This window comes from Lycium barbarum, chromosome 6 (genome assembly GCF_019175385.1).
Source record: "Lycium barbarum isolate Lr01 chromosome 6, ASM1917538v2, whole genome shotgun sequence".
Taxonomy (NCBI): domain Eukaryota; kingdom Viridiplantae; phylum Streptophyta; class Magnoliopsida; order Solanales; family Solanaceae; genus Lycium; species Lycium barbarum.
Genome location: NC_083342.1, coordinates 107,899,132 through 107,919,795, shown reverse-complemented (window position 1 = coordinate 107,919,795; position 20,664 = coordinate 107,899,132). Strand labels below are relative to the sequence as shown.

The 20,664-nt window shown below is 35.0% G+C and overlaps 2 protein-coding genes across 2 annotated transcripts in view; one reads left to right on the top strand and one right to left on the bottom strand.

Moving 5' to 3' along the window:
• LOC132645329 (DNA gyrase subunit A, chloroplastic/mitochondrial) overlaps positions 1-10,600 on the top strand; it is a 30,487-nt gene extending 19,887 nt beyond the window's left edge. The window contains exons 16-27 of the mRNA XM_060362257.1: positions 77-147; positions 241-330; positions 1,847-1,972; positions 2,064-2,221; positions 2,506-2,587; positions 2,664-2,828; positions 2,908-3,009; positions 3,748-3,884; positions 7,957-8,077; positions 8,220-8,274; positions 8,379-8,478; positions 10,087-10,600. Coding sequence (XP_060218240.1) covers positions 77-147; positions 241-330; positions 1,847-1,972; positions 2,064-2,221; positions 2,506-2,587; positions 2,664-2,828; positions 2,908-3,009; positions 3,748-3,884; positions 7,957-8,077; positions 8,220-8,274; positions 8,379-8,478; positions 10,087-10,198 — 1,319 coding nt within the window. The 3' untranslated portion in view covers positions 10,199-10,600. The remainder of the gene's footprint in view (positions 1-76; positions 148-240; positions 331-1,846; positions 1,973-2,063; positions 2,222-2,505; positions 2,588-2,663; positions 2,829-2,907; positions 3,010-3,747; positions 3,885-7,956; positions 8,078-8,219; positions 8,275-8,378; positions 8,479-10,086) is intronic.
• A 992-nt stretch (positions 10,601-11,592) lies between these two features.
• On the bottom strand, positions 11,593-16,619 carry LOC132645330 (vacuolar protein sorting-associated protein 36). The gene is made up of 9 exons (XM_060362258.1): positions 15,918-16,619; positions 14,780-14,983; positions 13,647-13,740; positions 13,399-13,456; positions 13,156-13,225; positions 12,705-12,840; positions 12,555-12,639; positions 12,255-12,308; positions 11,593-12,143 (listed from the first exon to the last, which is right to left on the bottom strand). Exons 1-9 carry the CDS (start codon positions 16,509-16,511, stop codon positions 12,140-12,142), a joined length of 1,299 nt encoding a protein of 432 aa, XP_060218241.1. The 5' UTR covers positions 16,512-16,619; the 3' UTR covers positions 11,593-12,139.
• Positions 16,620-20,664: the final 4,045 nt, after the last annotated feature.

Here is a 20,664-nt window from a genome sequence, read left to right as displayed (position 1 = left end):
AACAGCATGTATTATCTACTGATAAAATAAATACAGGAAATTGTTGCCAAAATTTCTTATCAACTTGCTCTTGCAGAATTTGAATTGACTGAAAAACAAGCTGAAGCTATATTAGATATAAGCCTGAGAAGGCTTACAGCACTCGAGGTATGCCATGAGAGCTCATTTTAAAATTTGGTGGGTGCCTTCGTTGTTATTGAACTCTATCCGACCTTTTATGTTTCTCTATGGGTAATGCAGAGAAATAAATTTGTTGACGAGGGAAAATCTTTGAGAGCACAAATTTCGAAGTTAGAGGAGCTTTTGTCTAGTAAGAAGCAAATACTCCAGGTAGCCTCATGAGAACTGTTTTCGCTGATTTTTCTTCTTCTGATCAAACATAGATATGAGATAATGTTCTTCTACCATTTTGGTATATATTATCAGATTTCTAACTTTTCTTTTCTTTGAATAATCAAGATGCCTTATGTTTGTTTATTTGTTGGTTGTTATTGTACCGTTTTTTGTCAAGAAAAGGTTGTTATTGTACGAGGGGAAAATACGTACATTGCCCCTTAAACTTGTCCAGAAAAGTCAATCACACTCTTTAACTTTATGAGCGATCTCTGACCCCCTCCTTAATATAGTTCAAAGTGAAATTAATAACCCCCTAGGGCTGACATGGCAGAGAAACTGATATTAGACCACCTTAAGCGTGTTTGAAACAAAAAAAAAAAAAGATAAAATAAAAGTGTGGACCACCATTCATTTTTGCTTCAATATTTTTGGCATCTTCAACAAGCGGCTGTACTTTTCAGCCTTATCTTCCCTGTGTGTCTCTCCTTCTTCCCAGTTATCTCAGCTATTCTATCAGCCATGTGCTTTTCTTTCTTTCTTATTCTTTTTCCAATCAAGTCCTGTTAAGGAGATTAAACATTGGGGACGGAGACTTAAAAAGTTGCAGTAGAATTCTTTTATCAAGATTAGAAAAGGGTCCTCTATAAAGTATGCTAATGAAACCCGCTAAAATACATAAGTAACTCCTTTAATACCAAACAAGATTTCTCAAAAACCTATAATTATAATCAATTCATTCACATTTAATTACAAATTAATATTTTATGGGTGGAATTAGGGAAGAGTAGAGATGGAAGGAAATGTGGGAGGATTAGTTTCAAGGTCAGATGTTGGTGGCTGGTGTAGTTGATGAAGGAAATGCTGAATAAGATAGCATAAGGTAGCTATGGATGGGAAAAATAAAAAAAGAATCTTAAGAGGTTGAAAATGGCCATGTAAAAGGTGGAATAAGGAAGGAGGAGGAAGAATTAGGGAAAAAAAGACCTGATGTTAGAAAAAGTAAAAACGTACAATTTTGTTAATATCTGACCCATCATCCACTTGGCTATGATGCGGAGGGCATGTATATCACTCCCAACCAACAACAACATACTCAGTGTAATCCCACAAGTGTGTAACTGATATTATATGTCTCAGGGTGGTATTAGTTCCATTTCAGACAAGATTAGGGGGGTAAAAGGTCGCCCGTAAAGTTTGTGTAACTGACTTTTCCGTACAAGTTTAGGGGGTAATTTATGTATTTTCTCTTCCTTTTTTTTAATAATCTAATAGAAATACCCATCTTATATAATACACTGTAGAAGCGACCTGTTACTGCTGTCGAGTGAATTAATTCACCTTCGATATTGCTTCTTTTCTCCATTCTCCTTTGTCAACAATTTGGGGGGCGGATGGGGAATTGTTCACCTCCTTTGACAATACCATTCTGATATAAGGTCGTGATGCTATATTACCTTGTCAGTTGACATATGTGTCCTTGCTTTCCTTTTTTTGCAATATGAATAACCAGTTGATTGAAGAAGAAGCACTTGAAATAAAGAACAAGTTTTTCACTCCAAGGCGTTCAATGTTAGAGGATACAGATAGCGGTGAGCTTGAAGATATAGACGTAATCCCGAATGAAGAAATGCTACTGGTAATCAACCTTTGCATTGTCTAGGTTTCAAGGTTTTGTGTTTGTTCTTTTCTTTCCTCTTTGTTTTTATTTTGTTGCTCCTTGATTCCAGGCAATTAGTGAGAAGGGCTATGTTAAGCGGATGAAACCTGACACATTTAATCTACAAAATCGCGGGACGATTGGTAAATCAGTTGGTAAATTAAGAGTAAATGATGCAATGTCTGATTTTCTTGTTTGTCGGGCCCACGACAAAGTTCTCTATTTTAGGTAAATGTGCTTTCACTTTGTTTTTTCCTACATTTGCTCAGATTTTTTCAATATGCTGCTGTATGCTGGGATATTGAAAAAATATATAATGTTTTCCCGACAAATTTTGCTATCCCAACTTATATTTATGAAAGAGGGAACTTGGTTTGAGCGGATTGTATATTTATTGACATCATTGTAAGCCTGCAATATATTTTATTCAGTTATGTGTAACGGGGTGACTTTGTCAATTATTCGCAAGCGGACGTTCGTATTTCAGTGTTTGTTTTGATTGTAATTGGCAGCGATAAAGGTACGGTGTACTCTGCTCCAGCCTACAAGATCCCTGAATGTAGCCGAACTGCTGCAGGCACTCCTCTAGTCCAGGTACTATATTTACCATCTACAGAAAGCTTGACTTGTTGCATTTATTCCTAATTACTCTTTCTTTCCCTTGATCCAGATATTGTCCTTGTCTGATGGCGAGAGAATAACTTCAATTATACCTGTGAGCGAATTTGCGGGAGATCAGTATCTTGTGATGCTTACTGAGAAAGGATATATCAAAAAAGTATCATTGAACTACTTTGCCACAATCAGGTGTACAGGAATAATTGCGATTCAATTGGTTAGTCAGCTCTTTCTTTCCCTTGAATTTGGATTCTTGGTTCCAAAGCAAGCTCAGACACGATTCTTCGGTTTGACAGGTCACAGGTGATGAATTAAAATGGGTCAAATGTTGCTCAAATAATGATTTTGTTGCAATGGCTTCGCAAAATGGAATGGTGATTTTGACGCCTTGTGCAAATGTAAACTCTCTTATACCTTGTTTTCAGTTTTCATTCATGTTTCTTGTGTTGCTGTGCCAAACTACAAAATGATTTGGAGCTTGGTTGCAGAAACAAGTTTGTTCTTGGCATAAGATTCTATTAGAGGATCTGAATCAAGTAATTTTTGTAGTTATGCTAATCAGCAAGCTGGGTATTACTTATTCTGAGAAACTGCAGAGAGATAGAGAGAGAGAGAGAGAGAAGTGAGGGTCGCCTACCTGTCTTACATATCTGCAGTTTCTGTAATTAATCAGTTGAGATACATACATAATTTGAAGTGAGAGGTTATTCAACTCTATCTGCTAAAGCATCGACCACTGAGCAGCTTGCTTTGTCTGTGCCCTCTTACGGGTTTCAAAGAATGTAGAAAGTTTGCTTCTCAAATCTCAGGGAAGATGGAACATAAATGTCTGATAAATGAGGCATTGTATAGTTTGGAAGTTGTTTTGCAGTTGTCTTCAGAGATCTGGTTCCCCTTTTCCTTTTTCTGTTTTCTTGCTTTTGGAAAGACAAAAATATGTATTGCTATTTTGGTAAGTACCTACATGTGTACACTAACTCCAATTTTCCTGACGGAGTAGGTAGAATGTTGGTAATACTTTTTCGTACATCTACATATGTTACCGGAGTTATTCTTGATTCTTCTGATAATTTACTAGTTATTCTTGATTCTTCTGATAATTTACTTTCCTTCATTTACTGTTAATTTATGTTCAGATAAGAGCAGTTGGAAGAAATACTAGAGGTTCTGTTGCCATGAGACTAAAAGAGGGGGATAAAGTGGCTTGCATGGACATTATACCAGATGCTTTGCAGAAGGAACTGGACATGACCTCGGAACTTCATCAAAGAAAGTAATCTTTCATCTCACTCTGTGTATCTTAGTTGTCTTGGTCATTGTTTAAGGCTTGCTTGAGGCCTGGTTAAGCCTGAAGTTAGATGTAAACCAGGGTCGGGTGCTTCGCCTTGCTTAGGTGGCACTTTAGTGTAGGTACAAATGCATTTGCCTCATCATTCACGGACTTGTCTTTAAGGAGAAATTTTATTTGGTGTGAGACGACCAACAATACCCAAGTGCGGATTACACTTGTCTTTGTTAGACATGTGGAATAGCATGTCCCACTAAGAAAATTCTTTTCACACCTCTCTCTCCATCAACAACAACAACATTCCCAGTGTAATCCCACAAGTGGGGTGTACTATCGGAAGGATGAGGTGTACTATCTTACCCCTACCTTGTGATATAGAGAGGTTGTTTCCGATAGACTCTCAGCTCAAGAAAAACCTTTTCAAACAGGTTTGACAAATACACGAGTAAATGCTATGGCTAAAAAAAGTGTAGAAGAGAAAAGTACTAACAACAAAAATAGTAAAGATAACCGAAGTAACAGAAACAATAGTAGCAATACAATTGAAGAATAAGACAGTTACCAATTTAAAAAAAAAAATACAATTGTAGAATAATATAATAGTAGAAAAATAATAATGATACTAATAAGTATAAGAGGGTGCAGATAAGGTGCTCTAAGCTAGAACCATGCTCTCTCACGAGAATGAGAGAAATCTCTCAACTACCTACTAATCGTCTACCCTAATCCTCGACCTCGATGCTTTCCTATCTAGGGCCATGTTCACGGTGAGCTAAAGATGTGCCATGTCATGTCTAATCACCTCTCCCCAATTCTTCCTCCGTTTACCTCGCCTTGGACCTACTATTGCCAACCTCTCACATCTTCTCACTGGGGCATTTGTGCTCCTGCTCATCACATGCCCGAACCATTTCAGCCTCGCTTCCCGCATTTTGTCCACCACTAAGGCCACTCTCACCTTCCCTATATATCTTCGTTGGGTGCTTCCACCAAAGATTTAGCGATGTGGAATCCGGTGATTGAAAGAGTTGAGAAACGGCTAACGGGGTGGCAAAAGAGATACTTATCAAAAGGAGGGAAGGAAGTATTGATTAAGAGCACTTTGTCTAGCATCCCCACTTATTTCATGTCGCTTTTGCAGGCTCCTTGTAAAGTGACAGAAACGCTAGAAAGACTTTAGTGGAATTTTCTATGGGATTCAGCGGATGGTTCTAAAAAGTCTCATTTAGTGAATTGGAGAGCTGTCACATCTCCAAAGGTATGGGGAGGGCTCGGTGTGAAAGATCTTGGGGTCTTCAACAAAGCCTTACTAGGGAAGTGGTTATGGAGGTTTGGGGTGGAGGAGAATGCACTTTGGAGGGGGTTGGTAGCAGAGAAGTATGGTGTTATGGAAGGTGGGTGGAGGACTAGAGACATCATAACACCGTTTGGATGTGGCTTATGGAGGAGTATTATGAATGGGTGGGAAGACTTTAGTAGACACATTTCTTTCAAAGTTGGAGATGGTAGTAGAGTTAGTTTTTGGACACAAGTGGTGTGGGGAGAATGAGTTGAGGGTAGTTTTCCCTAACTTATATAGAGTGTCGTCAAAGAGAGATGACTGTCCAACAAATTGTGAGGCCTCACGAGGGAAAAGTTCATTGGGATCTTAGATTCAGGAGGAATTTTCAGGATTGGGATTTTTATAGTTTGGTTGAGTTACTGTATGGACAGAATATTCTTACCGATAGATCGGATAGTTGTAGTTGGCAAGAAAGTAGAGTTGGCTTATTCACCGTTAAATCGTTTTATGAAAGGTTGTTAAGGAGAGATGAATGTATTTTCCCTCATCGTGGTGTTTGGGTTCCCAGGGTTCCGAGGAAGGTGTGTTTCTTTGCGTGGTTGGCAGCTAGGGGTGTGATATTGACAGCAGAAAACCTGAGAAAGAAGAAGATCAACCATGTAAGTTGGTGTTTCATGTGCAAGAGTACGGGTGAAGATGTGGATCATCTCTTGTTGCATTGTCTAACCGACTGTGGAGGGTGGTTCTTGATTGGTTTGGGGTGCGATGGGTGATGCCGAGAACGGTGAAGGAGGCATTGTATAGTTGGGGTTACATAAAGGGGAAGAGGAGTCCTAGGGCTTGGAAGGTTGCCCCGCTAGCACTGATGTGGGTTATTTGCAAAGAGCGAAATAGCAGAGCGTTCGAAGGGGTGGAACTAGATATTGTAAAGTTGCAAAATAGTCTCTTGTTTCTAGTTTGCTTTTGGTGTACCCATGAGACCCCTGTTTGTATAGAAAATTGGGTCTCCTTTTTTGAGAATCATGTTTTGATGTAGGTTCTCTCTTTTTGGTATATGGTATTTTCCCCCAACTGTTAATAAAATTATTACCTTATCAAAAAAAAAAAATATATTATCTCTCTCTTTCCGAATAACTCCAGTATACTTGAGATATCAGTATCCTAGCAAGAAAAGGAAACATACAAAATCAAAGGTTTTAGTTTGAAATTTTCCAGATCTGCCTCATGTACAGGAAGGCGTTGTGCTTCCACCTTTGAACTCCAGTAGCAGAATGTTATTTTTGTTTCCACTAATGAAAAATCTTTGTCCCGATGGATGTTAATTCTTTGCTTGACCACATCATCGATATTCTTTGAAATATTTTCAAATTTATCATCTTTGCTCTCTCTTTGATCTTTGTGGATCTTCTGTTTATTTTCTTGTACTTTCTTTCTCTTGGAAGAGAGAGAAGATAGTGATAAATTTATAAAGGAGTGCATAAGGACCCATAAGGACGAGAGTGTATCCTTTTAACTTCATTGTTTCATTCAAAACGCAGCGTTCGAGCTTTGGAACCAAAAGCGTTCTCCGCTAGTTTCTTATTTTCTGTATTCTTTACCTTTTCAAAGCCAAGAAAACTCAACCTAAGCACCCAAAAATCTCCAATGTCAGTTATTTTTCTCTCTCCATGTCCCCCCAAAAAGAAAACCCTTAAAAATCATCTCTTTCAGTCAAAGCGACAGTGCTCAACGTCTTGCTTCTTGTCCTTTATCCTCAGTTCTGATTTTTAATTTTCAGTTAAAAAGAAGAATTTGTTAGATATACAGTTTTTATTCTAAGGAAACAGGAGAATCTGGTCACACAAAAGAAAGGAATTCAAGGAATAGTGAACATGGTTCTAAATAAAAATTAAAGAAAATAAATTGGAAGGAGGAGAGAATTTGTATTTGAAGAGTTTGCTCAGATAAAATACGAGAAAGAGGAGGAAGGAAAGAAATGGTTAAGTGGTACTATTGCATCTTCTTGATGCCTTCTAATGAATTTCTCTTACTTTATCAAAAAAAGGAAAGAATGGTTAAGTGTGCACGAGAGTGAACTTATAGGTAAGTAAAGTGACTATTGGGAAACCCCCACGCCACACGTCTAACTAAGAAGAGATCCTCACTCGAGTATTGTTGGTTATATCTCACATCAAATAAAACTTCTCATCTTTAAGAGGGCGGCACCAGATAATAAATCTAGTTGGCAAATAGTGATGATCTTTTCTGATTACGTAGAAAAAACTTAGAAATTTAGTTTAAAAAACTAATCGCTATAGAAATTAAACTACATTTTTACATTTTAATCAGAAACTGAAGTTGGTTTTGACTTGATTGACTTGGTTGTTACTAAACATGGTTCACTTTAACTATTTTTTTCTCTTAGTTTGTTTGTAGTTCTATTTTTCTTTTGCATTGTAAGTTTTTCTTTTTCATCATTAGTGCCTTTGTTTGCTTTAGTTTACATTTTACTTGTGCTATTAGCACCGACGGGTACTTTTCTATGCTTTTTGCATGCCTGGTTGTCTCAACTTAGATTACAACACTTTGTAACCTTTTATGCTAGCTTGAGAGACCCTCATTGTTAATGATTTTGTCCCCTAGGAATGTTTCTTCTAACACCATCGGGTCCCCAAAAATGATTATTCTTATACCAATATATCTTGCATAAATGATTTTGAAACCCTGGCTTATTTTCTGTTACTCTTTGATTTGCTTGTAACACTGTCTCTTTATCTCCGATATACTGTGTACCAGAAGTAGGAGCATGAATGGCCCATGGCTGCTGTTTGTGTCGGAAAGTGGTTATGGGAAGCGAGTTCCAGTTAGCAGATTCCGCACATCACCTTTGAATAGAGTCGGTTTAATTGGTTACAAGGTACACGATAATACTATAAGCCAAAGTATAAACAAAGATAAAAATCCTTATCACTGGCCGTCCTCTCTTCATAGAAAAGGAGGTTAACTCTTATTATCTTTGTCCAGCTTAGTTTAATAATACTTCTGATGCATTTATTCAGTTTTCATCTGAAGATCGTCTGGCAGCAGTATTCGTAGTTGGATTTTCCTTTGGAGGTACCATAATCCTTTGTATTCTTCTGCATAGTTTGAATGTTTTAAATTCTAACATGGACTTCAAATATTGTGGTAATAATAAATAATTGATATGCTTTAAGCAGAAGATGGTGAAAGTGACGAGCAAGTTGTTCTTGTGAGTCAGAGTGGAACTGTGAATCGCATAAAAGTTCGGGACATCTCTATACAGTCCCGGTATGCGAGGTATGTCATTGCCATATATCATTTCGTCTTCTTTGGTCTTGTAGCGCTAAAGTTTGGTTTCCAATTTTACAATTTCTGCATTAGTACATTCTTGGAATGCTGATTATCTTTTTTTTTTTAAATGCCTTTAGGCTAAAAGATCTATTTTTTGCTGTTGCCAGGAGACTTACTGTTCCTAGTTCTTTCATAGGGATGTAGTTTGACTATATTTTGATCCCATCTCGAGCTCTTTCAAAGCTTGTGTCAGTTGGCTTGCTCGAAATCTAAAACATGAATGATTTAACCTCAGCCAACAATTGACTCAAGAAAAGTACATGAGAAAAAGGAAAAGAGGTCTGTGCATAGGAGATTAATAATGGTGGAAACTAATAAGTTACTCAATTGACTAGGAAGATTATGGCCATCTTTTCTCCCTTTTTCTTTCCAATGAGAATACGTGGCCCATAAGAAATGTGATAAAAGGAGATTATAGTGCAAATTTGGAGAGGAATCGACCGAGAGATCAAGATCATGGGGAAACGTGGGGGGTAGAGAACTGAAGTAAATTGCACGACTAGAAAATGGTAAAGGAGAAATTCTCGGCTACTTCAGGGAAAAGGGAGAGTAACTATTACTAATATCTTAAAGAACTTCAAGAGGGAAAAGGCCCATGGCATCTCACCCTTTCACCAATTTGGGCTCAAAAGATGTAATGATATTGATATGCTATATAAACTACCCATCAGTACGCCTGGCAACCGGTTTCATTTAACCGGTTTTAACCGGTAACCGAACCGGTTAAACCGGAACCGGTATAACCGGTTAACCGTGTATTGGTTTACCGGTCCGGTTCCAATATTTTGGAAACCGGAACCGGACCGGTTAAACCGGTGAAAAATTTAAAAAAAAAAAAAAAACGTTGGTATATATATTATATATAAATATATAACATATATATATTAAGTTATACATATATATAAGTATATAGAGTATATAGTACATATATATAAGTATATATATTAAGTTATACAAATATATAAGTATATATAAGTTATATTAAGTTATATATATATAAGTTATACATATATATGTATACGAAAAACACTATTCTGTATTGCTGACTTGCTGTTAGTCTGTTAGTCAGTAAATATTTAAACTTTAATTATAAACTTGTCTAACATATGTAAATATGGCTACAATATACTAATAAATACTATAATATATATATATAATACAAAAAATAAAAATAAAAATAGATTTTAACCACTCCAAACCGGACCGGTTCCGGTTTGGAGTGGAAAACCGGTAAACCGGAACCGGTTCCGGTTGGAACCGGTTGCCAGCCTTACCCATCAGTCTTAAGTTATTCAAGTCTAGGGTAGGAGTTGAAGACATATTCTGTACCTCCTGGGTACTTTTTAACATAATTACTCACCAAGAGGGAAATAAGGTCCTTACTAATTAGCATAGTTCCTGTCCAAATAATTGGAGATACTGAAAATTTCATGATGTAAACAGAAAACCAGTACCTCGAGAAACAACACAGTACAGTGAAGTACTTTTGGCTTCTGATCAATATCTCAGATGTTACTTGATCTCTAATATATTCTTACTCTTCCCATTCTCCAGAGGAGTAATTCTGATGCGTCTTGACCATGCTGGGAAGATTCAGTCAGCCTCATTGATCTCAGCAGCAGAAGCAGATCCTGAAGATGAAGATGCAGCAGCAATAGAAGCATAGTGTCCCTGCATTTTGACCCAAACTAATGCGCAGGTTATTTGCAGCCTGTGGGATGATGGATACCATTTTGTACAGCTGATGATGTAATCTTGTAAATACGCTTCTAATATCCCTGCTGGGGAGATCAGGGAGGATCTAATCTTATGTGTCCCTATTGTTCTAGTCTCTAGTTTTTTCTGCCCGCCTACTCGCTTCAAAGATATAGGGTTACAGATAGGGAGAGCCAAACATTTAGATAGTTTAGATCATCGCGAAATGGTTATCTGAAATGATTGTAAGAGTGAAATTTTGTTGATATACAGAAGACTCTTTTGCGTATAGTGTTGCATGTTCTTACTTCTTGGTTATCAACAGATGTACTTTCAGATTTTCCCTTTAAATTTAGTAAGGCCCTTTGATAAATTTTGGGATACGTCACACTATGAATTTCTATGTTTTGTTAGGGGTAGATTTTTCCTGTAATATGAACGTTAAAAGTTCTATATATTTCTTGTTGTAGCAGTTGTCATTTTAGATACTGAATATTTTTTATAGGATATTTGAGATGCAATTTGCTCAACACTTCGAAATTCACTTTTGCTTGATTCTATTTTTTTTTTTTTTTTTTTTTTGGAATCTGTTTCACCCAATATGACAATCAATTCTGAAATAGTTGGAACTCATTTAGCCAATGTCTTGTCAAACTGGTTCAATTGTTGACATGAAATTTTCAAAGTGATATCCTTTCCCAATTATGGATAAATATTCCCCATTTTTCTTCCCAAAGGTCAGCTTGCTCCAACTTGGCTTCTAGGTGGAAATTTTTTGTTTCATTTTGGAAAAAGAACGAGAAGTGACTCTAATTTTCGATCATGAAGAAACAATATGCAAACTTAACTAGCACCCTTCACTAATATCGATAACTATCAGAATCATATGCTTTCCTGTGAGGTTGTTTGAGACTCGAAGCGGTCGAAACACCATCATTCCAACTTATATGTTCATCAAATGACAGAATGTTTATCTGTCTGATGGCCTGCAAAGTGCACTTGTGTTATGAATCTGACCTCAAATTAAACATAGCAAGCAAATGATTTATAGGATTCTCTCTTCTGCTTGCAATGAATGTTCTATACAAATAGTATTTCAGATGCCCATAGACCAACAAATTTCAGGGCTCCACATAACAATTTAAGAACACCTACTTGAGGTAAGCATGAGATGCGCTTCACTTGCTGCAAGTATCATATCCGAATAACTAGGTACGCCACTATCTTATGCCTCGCGGGAGGTACACGATGCAGTTAACCTGCAAAAAACTAACCCATTGCCATCCTCAAATTAACAGATACCTCCATGTGTCATTGGGCCTTTTGCCATCCTTGACTACCTCAAATACGTTATTAGAAGATTAATTACACTTCAAATCCAAGAGTAGATGTTTTATTAAACGGGAAACCCGGTGGGAAGCAATTAAACAGATCTAGTAGGTTTCAGTGAACTATTTGTACATTCAATTATCAAATGTACAAGTAAAGAATCTTCGTGCCTTGCATGCGGAACTGTAACAATTCAAAGGAATGATGCTGTTCTTATAAAATCATAATCCTGAGTAGATTAACTCTTTATTTCTTTGTAATGGAACTAGAATCAGGTGCCACCATATATTGCCTTACCTTCTATGTCCTTATCATGATGAATTATGAAATTTCAACTCAATTCCTGTGCCACGAGTACTCAAACACGCAAAACCTAGGCAAACCTCCAACCTTCTGATATCCCCTTCTGGCTCTTCAAGTGGGGGCGGGAGGAGCACTTATCTTTATCCCTATTCATCCTATCTCTAATCTCCCGTTCAAGCTTTGACTAAAATAAATTTCCATGAGGCACCTAAAGCAACAAATTGGCCCTTAAAGAGCATCCTGACTGATGCATGAAGTTCTTTATCATGCTTCTTCTATTTCACCTGGGAAATTATCAGATTTTAAAAAGGAAAATGTGAGAAGTTGAAGCATCACTATGTTGTTGCTCTCGTTACAAATTAGAAAAGCAAATGCAGAAGTTAGAAGAAGAAAACCTGGCAGCAGATATCGCTTTGACCCATGTATGATAGATTCCATAATCTTTCACTCTGCAGCAGATCAATCTAGAATTATCACAAGTTTCTCAACTATTCCCAGATTAATAGAGCACAGTGAAGAAAGAACTTGGGAGCATCAAAACAATAAACAACAGGTATCCATGTCAAGGAACTTCTAATAACATAGCGAGAATAAAAGCAGAAATTGGAAACCTTAAGAAATTCGATTGATACTGAAGAAATAAGGCCAACATTATATGTGTCGACTAGAAGAGTTTGCATCTGCAAGTCACTTACAAGAATATATCATCAGCATCAACATCTTGCAACAAATTGACGAAGAACCTGAATCCATCTGGACTAACATCTCTGCATAGAAGTCCTGCAAAATATGACACAACTTGAGCATTATTTTCTATGAGTTAGAATTAAAATCTGCGAATATACCTATGCCCTCGGCTGCAAGAAGGTGCTCTTTGGCCATAGCTGGAGCAATTCCCAGAGTCATTGCAGCATCACTAGCAGTGATTCCTGCTCGTAAAGCGTCCGGTGTAGTAACCATAGATCTAATTCTATTAAATACCTGCAGATGGCAGAATTGTGAGCATTAAGGATATATAAATAATATTATACACCGGATCTATTCAACAGGAATGGAAAAGGACAGATTTCAAACTTCAATGGACCACTAAAAAGCCTTTTTTCCTTCAAAGTTTGCTGCACTCTTGGCTATGTTAAGGACAGGTACTCTTGCGATTCCTTTAGGACTTCGGTGTCTTTTAAGGTATGAAACGCAATATAGGAAGTAATAAGAGAGATTAGAGAAGACCCAAAAAAGCAAGAGTTGTATTGGCAAAAATGAGATGCTCAAACAGTGACGCCCATATAAATGTTTTACCTCATTATCACTGTGGCTTTTGCTCTGGATGACCATGACACCGCTATCAAACTTCCGAAGCATAACTGGTCTGTAAAAGTGAAGTGTTATTTCCTTTTCCTTTAAGGCAAGGAAGTTGTCGAAACGAACCCCAGGTTACATATACCCTATAGTTGAGAACTAGTTCAAGGGTGAATGTAGATGCAGATATGTATATATATGTGTGTGTGTGTGTGTGTGTGTAGGGAAAAAAGGGAGGCATACACGTCAAACTTCTCCCAGAGAGAACACGCACGCAGCAAATCATCAGGTGAGATCAATTCTGTAAAATAACAATAAAAAAGTTATAACAGCCTGTAATGACATTGCCAGAAGAATGAAGAAGAGATTATTAAGAAACTAAAGTGACAGGACTTTTGGTTGATTTTTTTTTTTTTTTTTTTTTTTGATAAGTTTGAGTTGAAATTTAACAGTCAATAAGAAAAGGGAAAGGAAAAAACTAGCAAGATGACCTGTTCCACGAGCCCTGTTGAAAAGGCAATAGATGTCAATGAGATTAATCATTCCCCCAGCTCTCTCCAGTGGAAGTTTCGCAAAATCTGCCAACTAAGTACCGACAAATTGTTATTTTTGCATATTTACTGAAAAGAAAACATCTGCAAGATCAGAAGGCAATAGAAATATTCTATTTTCTGACAAGAATAACAAAGGACTTAAGAAACTGATAAGTCAGCTTTCTTCTACCCATGCCTCACCACTGGCGCCGCAAAAAGTTGGACTACAATGTCAAAAAGGTTGAAAGAACGAACAAGTGGCAAGAAACCTGACTGTAAGGTTGTCCATCAATCAGTGATGTGGGCAGTTTGGAGGGAGAGAAATTTACGGGGTTCTGAGGCGAGCAAAAACTCCTTATGCCAGATACTTTTTTTTTTTTTTCTCTTTATGCCACATACTTAGGATTCATATTTTCTGTATACCTTTTTGGTGCTCAAACACTACCCCTATATGTACAGATGACTGGCTTGGTTTTGTATGTAAGAGCTTGGAAAGGAACCTTTTGTTACTTATCCGAAAGGAACAACAACAGACTATTTTTAAGGCGAGGAATAGTAGGAGTTGTAATGTCTTGCTTTTGTCAGATTACATTCGACATCAACACATTACACTTTTTATACATTCTTGACGTGCTCTTTATATTATTATGAGTCAAAATAAGTTCTCTTTGGTGGCTACTTGCTTAACATTCTCATGAACACGATCCACTTTAAAATTTGCAGCAAATCCGTTGAGTATAGGATTAAGATTGATATCTATAATATGTGAGGTTGACAGGGAAGACTGTGGCACTTATAAGCTCTCTTCTTTTTCTTTTTTCTAACTATTGCTTGGCTCTACTCAGATAAAATCACTGGTCTACAGGTCCAGCAAAAAGAAAGATATCAAAGGTTTAACAGCAAAAGGGAAATTATCAGCTATGGGGAGCGGGGACTCTTCGATTAAATTCCCATCAGGTAGCAACATGCCGTTATCCAAGTCAAAAGGCAAAGACAACATTTCATATGTGCTTGCGAATAGCTGCGGTTATAATCAAGACTAGCTCGTAAAAATGGATACACTTACTAACATAACTACCAGGAAAAAATACCTGCCGAGATAATTGTTGATGATACAAAGCACCAGCAGATTCTTTAGTAACAGGAGACACAATACCAACACTTAATAGCAATTCTTGCATTTCTTCTTTGGTGCCAATTTCCTCATCATTTGTGCCAGTGGCCTGACTAGTTGAGCCAGAGAGAAGCTTTGCTCTCATTTTCTCCGCTAGCATCACCATTTCTTTAGCTTTACCCTGTATATGAGAATTATATCAACCGATGGCAGAGACAAGCGCAGAGGTAACAAACTTAAGTATCACCAAACAGATTGATTTGCACACATAGAGTTACTAGAACTCCTAAAATTTCCACTTAGCCAAAACAAAATAAATATTGTATAATAAAATCGATACGCCGACTGTTAAGTAAGAAATGTAGTACTGTCAATTATACATGTAACCCTAATATCTGGGTGTTACAATAAGAACTTACTCCATTCAATCATCAGACTGGCAAGTTCTCTCAAACTTTCTTCCTCCTCTATTTTGACATCAATGACAATTACTTAACATTAAACTCTGACATGAATTCATGAGTATCCACTGTATCCTAACTTTTTTTTTTATTCATTTTTTTATGGATAAATTCCACTGTATATGTTCCTACTTCCAAAGCAATCTCAGTCGCCACATTGTTATAATTGAAGACCAAATTTTATGCAGACGAACTCTTGCACGCTTCATTTCAGAAACTAAATTGCATATGTTCCAACATATAAATACTAGAAGTTCTTTCCATCTATACCTTTCAACCTTAAAAAAGATTTCTTTCCGTGTCAAGACAAGCACATTTTAAAGCTTATGCACCCACTTATTACATAACCACCAAATACCCAAGTCTACAAATAAAATAACCTTACTACTACCTGTTGCTTCCTTTGCTTTGTTCATCCTACTATTTTGTTGTCGCTATTTTCTTTTAAATACTCGTTTTAATTTCACGCCTTTTGAGCCGAGGGTCTATGGGAAACAACCTCTCTACCTCACAAAGGTAGGGGTAAGGTCTACATACATCCCTACCCTCCCCAGACCCCCACTTGTGGGATTACACTAGGTAATGTTGTTGTTGTAGTTGTTTACACATAAAATAACCAAACAGATACGTAAAAGATTTAAACTTTAGCATTACCATGAGAGCATTCAAATCCTGAAAAGCATCCTGCAAGCTCTTATCAGTACTCTCCCACATTTCCTGTTCTTTCCTCAATATCCCAGCTACCCCAACAACAGGCATCCTCACCGCCAATCCTCCATCACCACCACCCGACCCATAACCCGAACCTGAAGCCTCCGACCCGGAATTTACTTCCCAAGGCCTCTTTCTCCATGTTTCCCAAAACTTCTCTACAAACGAATCAACATCCCCTTTTCCCCTAATAACCAAAGTAATCACAACCATACCCTTTTCACCAAATGAAGCCTGGAATCGAAATCTTGGACTAGCAAACATTGACTTAATGGATTTTTTAACAGACAAGATTTGGGTGATGGATGAAAGAGGGATGAAAATGGCGGTGGGGTTTCGAGATGTGGGTGATTCTTGAACCCATAAAAGACGGTGAGTTGTGAGAATAATGAGACCAGATTTAAGGTGAGGGAAAGTGGGGTTATCTTCAGAAAGAAGGTCTACTGAAGGGAGAAGGCTGCATTCTACTTCACCTGGTTGAAGTACAGGGAGTCCACTTCCGGTGAGCTGTGCCGGTGGTAGCCAATTTCCGGCCATAGTGGAAAAAATTTCGAAGTAAATTTGTGAAGACAAACTAAATTGACTTCACAGATCAAATTTCACTTTGGGTCGTTTGCTTCAAGGCATTGGTTCGGTAATAAAAAAAATGTACATCTATATATAAAATAGGACACGTGAAAGTAATATGGTTTAGTCATGTGGAGTAATTTTAAGATAAAGTTAATGAAATTATGTAATAACATTAAATTAAATCTAAAGATAAATATTTTAAAGTATGAATATATCATCTAAATTTGATTAGTTATTATATTTGATTGAGATAAATCTCTCAAAATCGAGTGTAGTTATCTCGAATGATATGGCTTTACTAAATTTACTAGAGATAAATCACCTAAAATCTTCTAGTTTTTACTTTGTTTTTTTAACATTACTAGTATTCGTACCCGCGCGATGTGCGGCTGGTATCGAATGAAGCTAATCATAGAAAGTTATTTGCTTATTTATTTGTTAGATATAATAAAAAATTATCATATACCACTGATATATTTAAAATTAATAAATTTTTGAAATATTAAATTAGAATTTTACTTATTGAACACATTAGATTATATTAATTTAACAAAAGTTAATTATCATCTTGTGATGATTAACCTTGTTCATTACACAATCCTGATTAATTATTGTTATATGACATATATAAAATCATCTGATTATAAAAAATAAAAAAAAATTATATAATTATTTGAAAAACAAAGAACTTGTTACTGCTATGTTTTAGAGTTACCCACATGAAAATTTTAATTATTTATATTTTAATTTTTTAATGTGGTAATTGAATTTCTTTATACTCCATGTTTTAAATTTTGGCTCTATTTATTGAGTCTTCCGTTACGCGGTCTTATTCATAATATAGTTTTTATGAGCAATAACTCATTCTCACTCTCTCTCTCTCTTTTTTTTTTATTTTTTTTACGCATTTTTTCAATAAATAACATCATCTAATCCAACTCCCACACCCTCACCCCCCACCCCTCATCCCCCTCCTCCAGTTTGCATGATCTCTGGACATTTACTTATTCGCTTATTCTTTTGCAACAATAATGGACCAGCAAATAGTCATGGATTTTATTTTATGTCACTTCCCCTTGTAGATTACGGTATAAGTCCTTCACATTTCTAATTTGGCATTCTCATTTTGTAATTTTAATAGAGTGATAGGAATTGAAAGCAAAATGACGGATTGAACTTGATTTTAAATCCACACAAACATATTCATACGTGCAAGACATATTTTTCATCAAATTATTATCACCATTACAATTTTTTAATTCATATATACTCGTGTACATTCAAGAACACATAGGTTTTAATTGCATGCAATTCTTCTTCTTTTACTTTTTTTTTTTTAAATCACGTCATATTTACCAAAGCAAATACAATTTATTTTAGGAAAATACTTATTTAAATTAATAATAAAGGAAAAGACATGCATACACTTGTAATATGCATACAAATATTAGCATTATAGAGAGAAGATTACAACAAATAAAATGAAACAAAAAATAAGATATACCACGACTAGAAAAAAAAAACCCTTCTTATACCATGGCTAGTAATAACTCATTCAATGTGGAAAACTTATAAGTATGAATCGAGCTAATTATCCTACTATTTTTCTAAATAATTACCAATATACTTGTTAAACTAAATATTAAAGATGTTAAAGATTAAGAATTTACCATATAAACGTGCTTGGATGTACTGCTCAATTCAAGGCATTTTCACTCTTGAAAGATCATCATTTTTTATGATACGTAATCCTTTTATTTTTAATTAATTAAGTACATTTTTATGGAAAAATATATTTTGAGAAGTAAGTCATTGTTATAGCAAAGTAATAAGAGCTTTTGAGGAAACAATTAATATATAAATTGAGTTTCCTATTAAGAATCGAAGTTGATCCAATTTTTTTTTTTTTTTATTAAATGAAGATTACATTGAAAAAGTTGTCAATATAGCAAGGTGAAAAAATTGAAGAGGGAAGATGAAATTTTAAAACTTACTTGAATTTGATGCATATTAATTTACACCGATCTATCCACCTTGCTTGTGCCATTAAACATTACCACGGCTCACAAACTCTCTTATGTTTTTTTTTTTTTTTGGTATAAGGAGTAACTATTAACATTGTGAAACCATATAAGTTATTCGCATATTTTGTATTCATAAATATGTTAGCGTTACACTTTTAAGCTAATGCAGTTTATTTATATAAACACAATTTCTAAATGAAGAAAAACAAATATTGAAAATTATGTGCATACGGTGATATCAATTTTTGCATAACACAAAAATAATTAGAGCAATCATCAAAATCTTACTCTTCATGTAGGGTAACCTAACTTCCGCGATATTTCAAATTTTGGGCAAAAGCAAAAGAGATTGTTTGTACATCTAACATGTAATTATTTTGCCTCTCCGATCGGCTACTTCCTGAAATCAAAACACAGTATATATAATTTATTGTAACTGTTAAAAATATTGTATTACAATTCAAGCACTGCAGTTATAAATTTGCATTTGGAATTGAGCTGTAGAAAGGAAGCAGATTATATGCTATTCACTAAATACACTAAACTAAAATCAGATGATAACTAAATCTCAGTAAAGGAATGGAGGGTGACCTCATGTTAAACTCATTTTTCCACAACATAATGTCTAATCACGAAAAAACAAAACATTAGTTTGGCTAAATGAGTTTCCAGCGAGTCTTCCTTCAAAAAAAAAAAAAACTATTCAAAATCGAAAATGTATTCAATCTTAAATAGTGGAGGAAAAAAGAGTAGGTTTATCAATAAATGATTTACTTTTCAATTCAAACTCAAATTACAGATAAGTACGATAATGATAAAGAATTTAAAAGATATTCATCTTTAATTAAAATTACAACTCAAATTTAAATTGCATATAAGTATGATAAAGGATCAAGAAAATATATTTATCTTCAATTTAAAAGGAACAAAGTTACTTTTAAATTAAATTCAAATTGATATAAGTACAATAATGATGAATAATTTAAAAAGATTTAAATTTGCAATTTAAATTCACAAAAGACTTATTTCTCAGCTCAAACTTAGATAGCAGATAAGTTTTAGATAGGTAGAGCAAACCTGATAAGATTAACAAAAATTTCATATTTGACTATTCAAATACGGAATATATTAACACGCACAGAGTGCTGCCAGATTTTTCGTAACTTATGTATGCGGAGTACTTAATATACTTTGACTTCAGATAATATCTTAATTTTTTTTAATTTACATTCATCTAGTAATAAACCATAATTCTAGAAGTATACGTAAATATTACTCAATTTATTCTCTCTAAAACAATTGTGCAAATTATATTGGAGATACTATTTGGATGGATTTAAATCAAATAAAAATACTCGTATGTCTTAGAAATATTTAGACAGTAGCTTCGTAAATATTTAATTTCGTAAGTAATAATTTTTACAAAAAATTTGATTAAATAACATATATGATTTATGTGATGCCTAACACACACAGACACATATTATTATATTATTAATATTAATTTTGAATTATTATTAAATGATGGTTTGAAAAAAGGTAACGGCAAAAAAAAAGATATAAACATCCAAATTTTTTGAATTTGAATAGAGAAACACTCCTATTGAAAACTGATTCTTTTTCCTATCTATTCAAACTCATCTTTTAAACAATGATCATTATCTTTCTCCACTCTTCCTTACCATTGTCCGTTATATTAATTATGTCTTTCCGTTGAAAGACCAACTTAACTATGAAGTGTGAATTTTCTCCACTCTATTTATTTTGTCTTTACCTTTTTTCCTTATTTGTAAAATATCATTAATTGTCTTATTGAAATACATTTGATACTTACAGTAAATATTTTGAATTGCTTAAGATTAAATTTTCAATCACATAGCTCAAGCAAATATTTATTTAGTTATAAATGTAAAAACCATAAAATTGGTATTTATTTCTATCACAATTGTCTCCATATCCGTGAAAATATATATTTACGTATTTTACTATACCAATAGCAAAAAAAAAAAAAACATAATTTCATTGGTTAATAAATAATTGTTTTTAAAAGAGATAGTTTGAATTTGAAAAGTCCTAAAATTACGATGCTAATGATA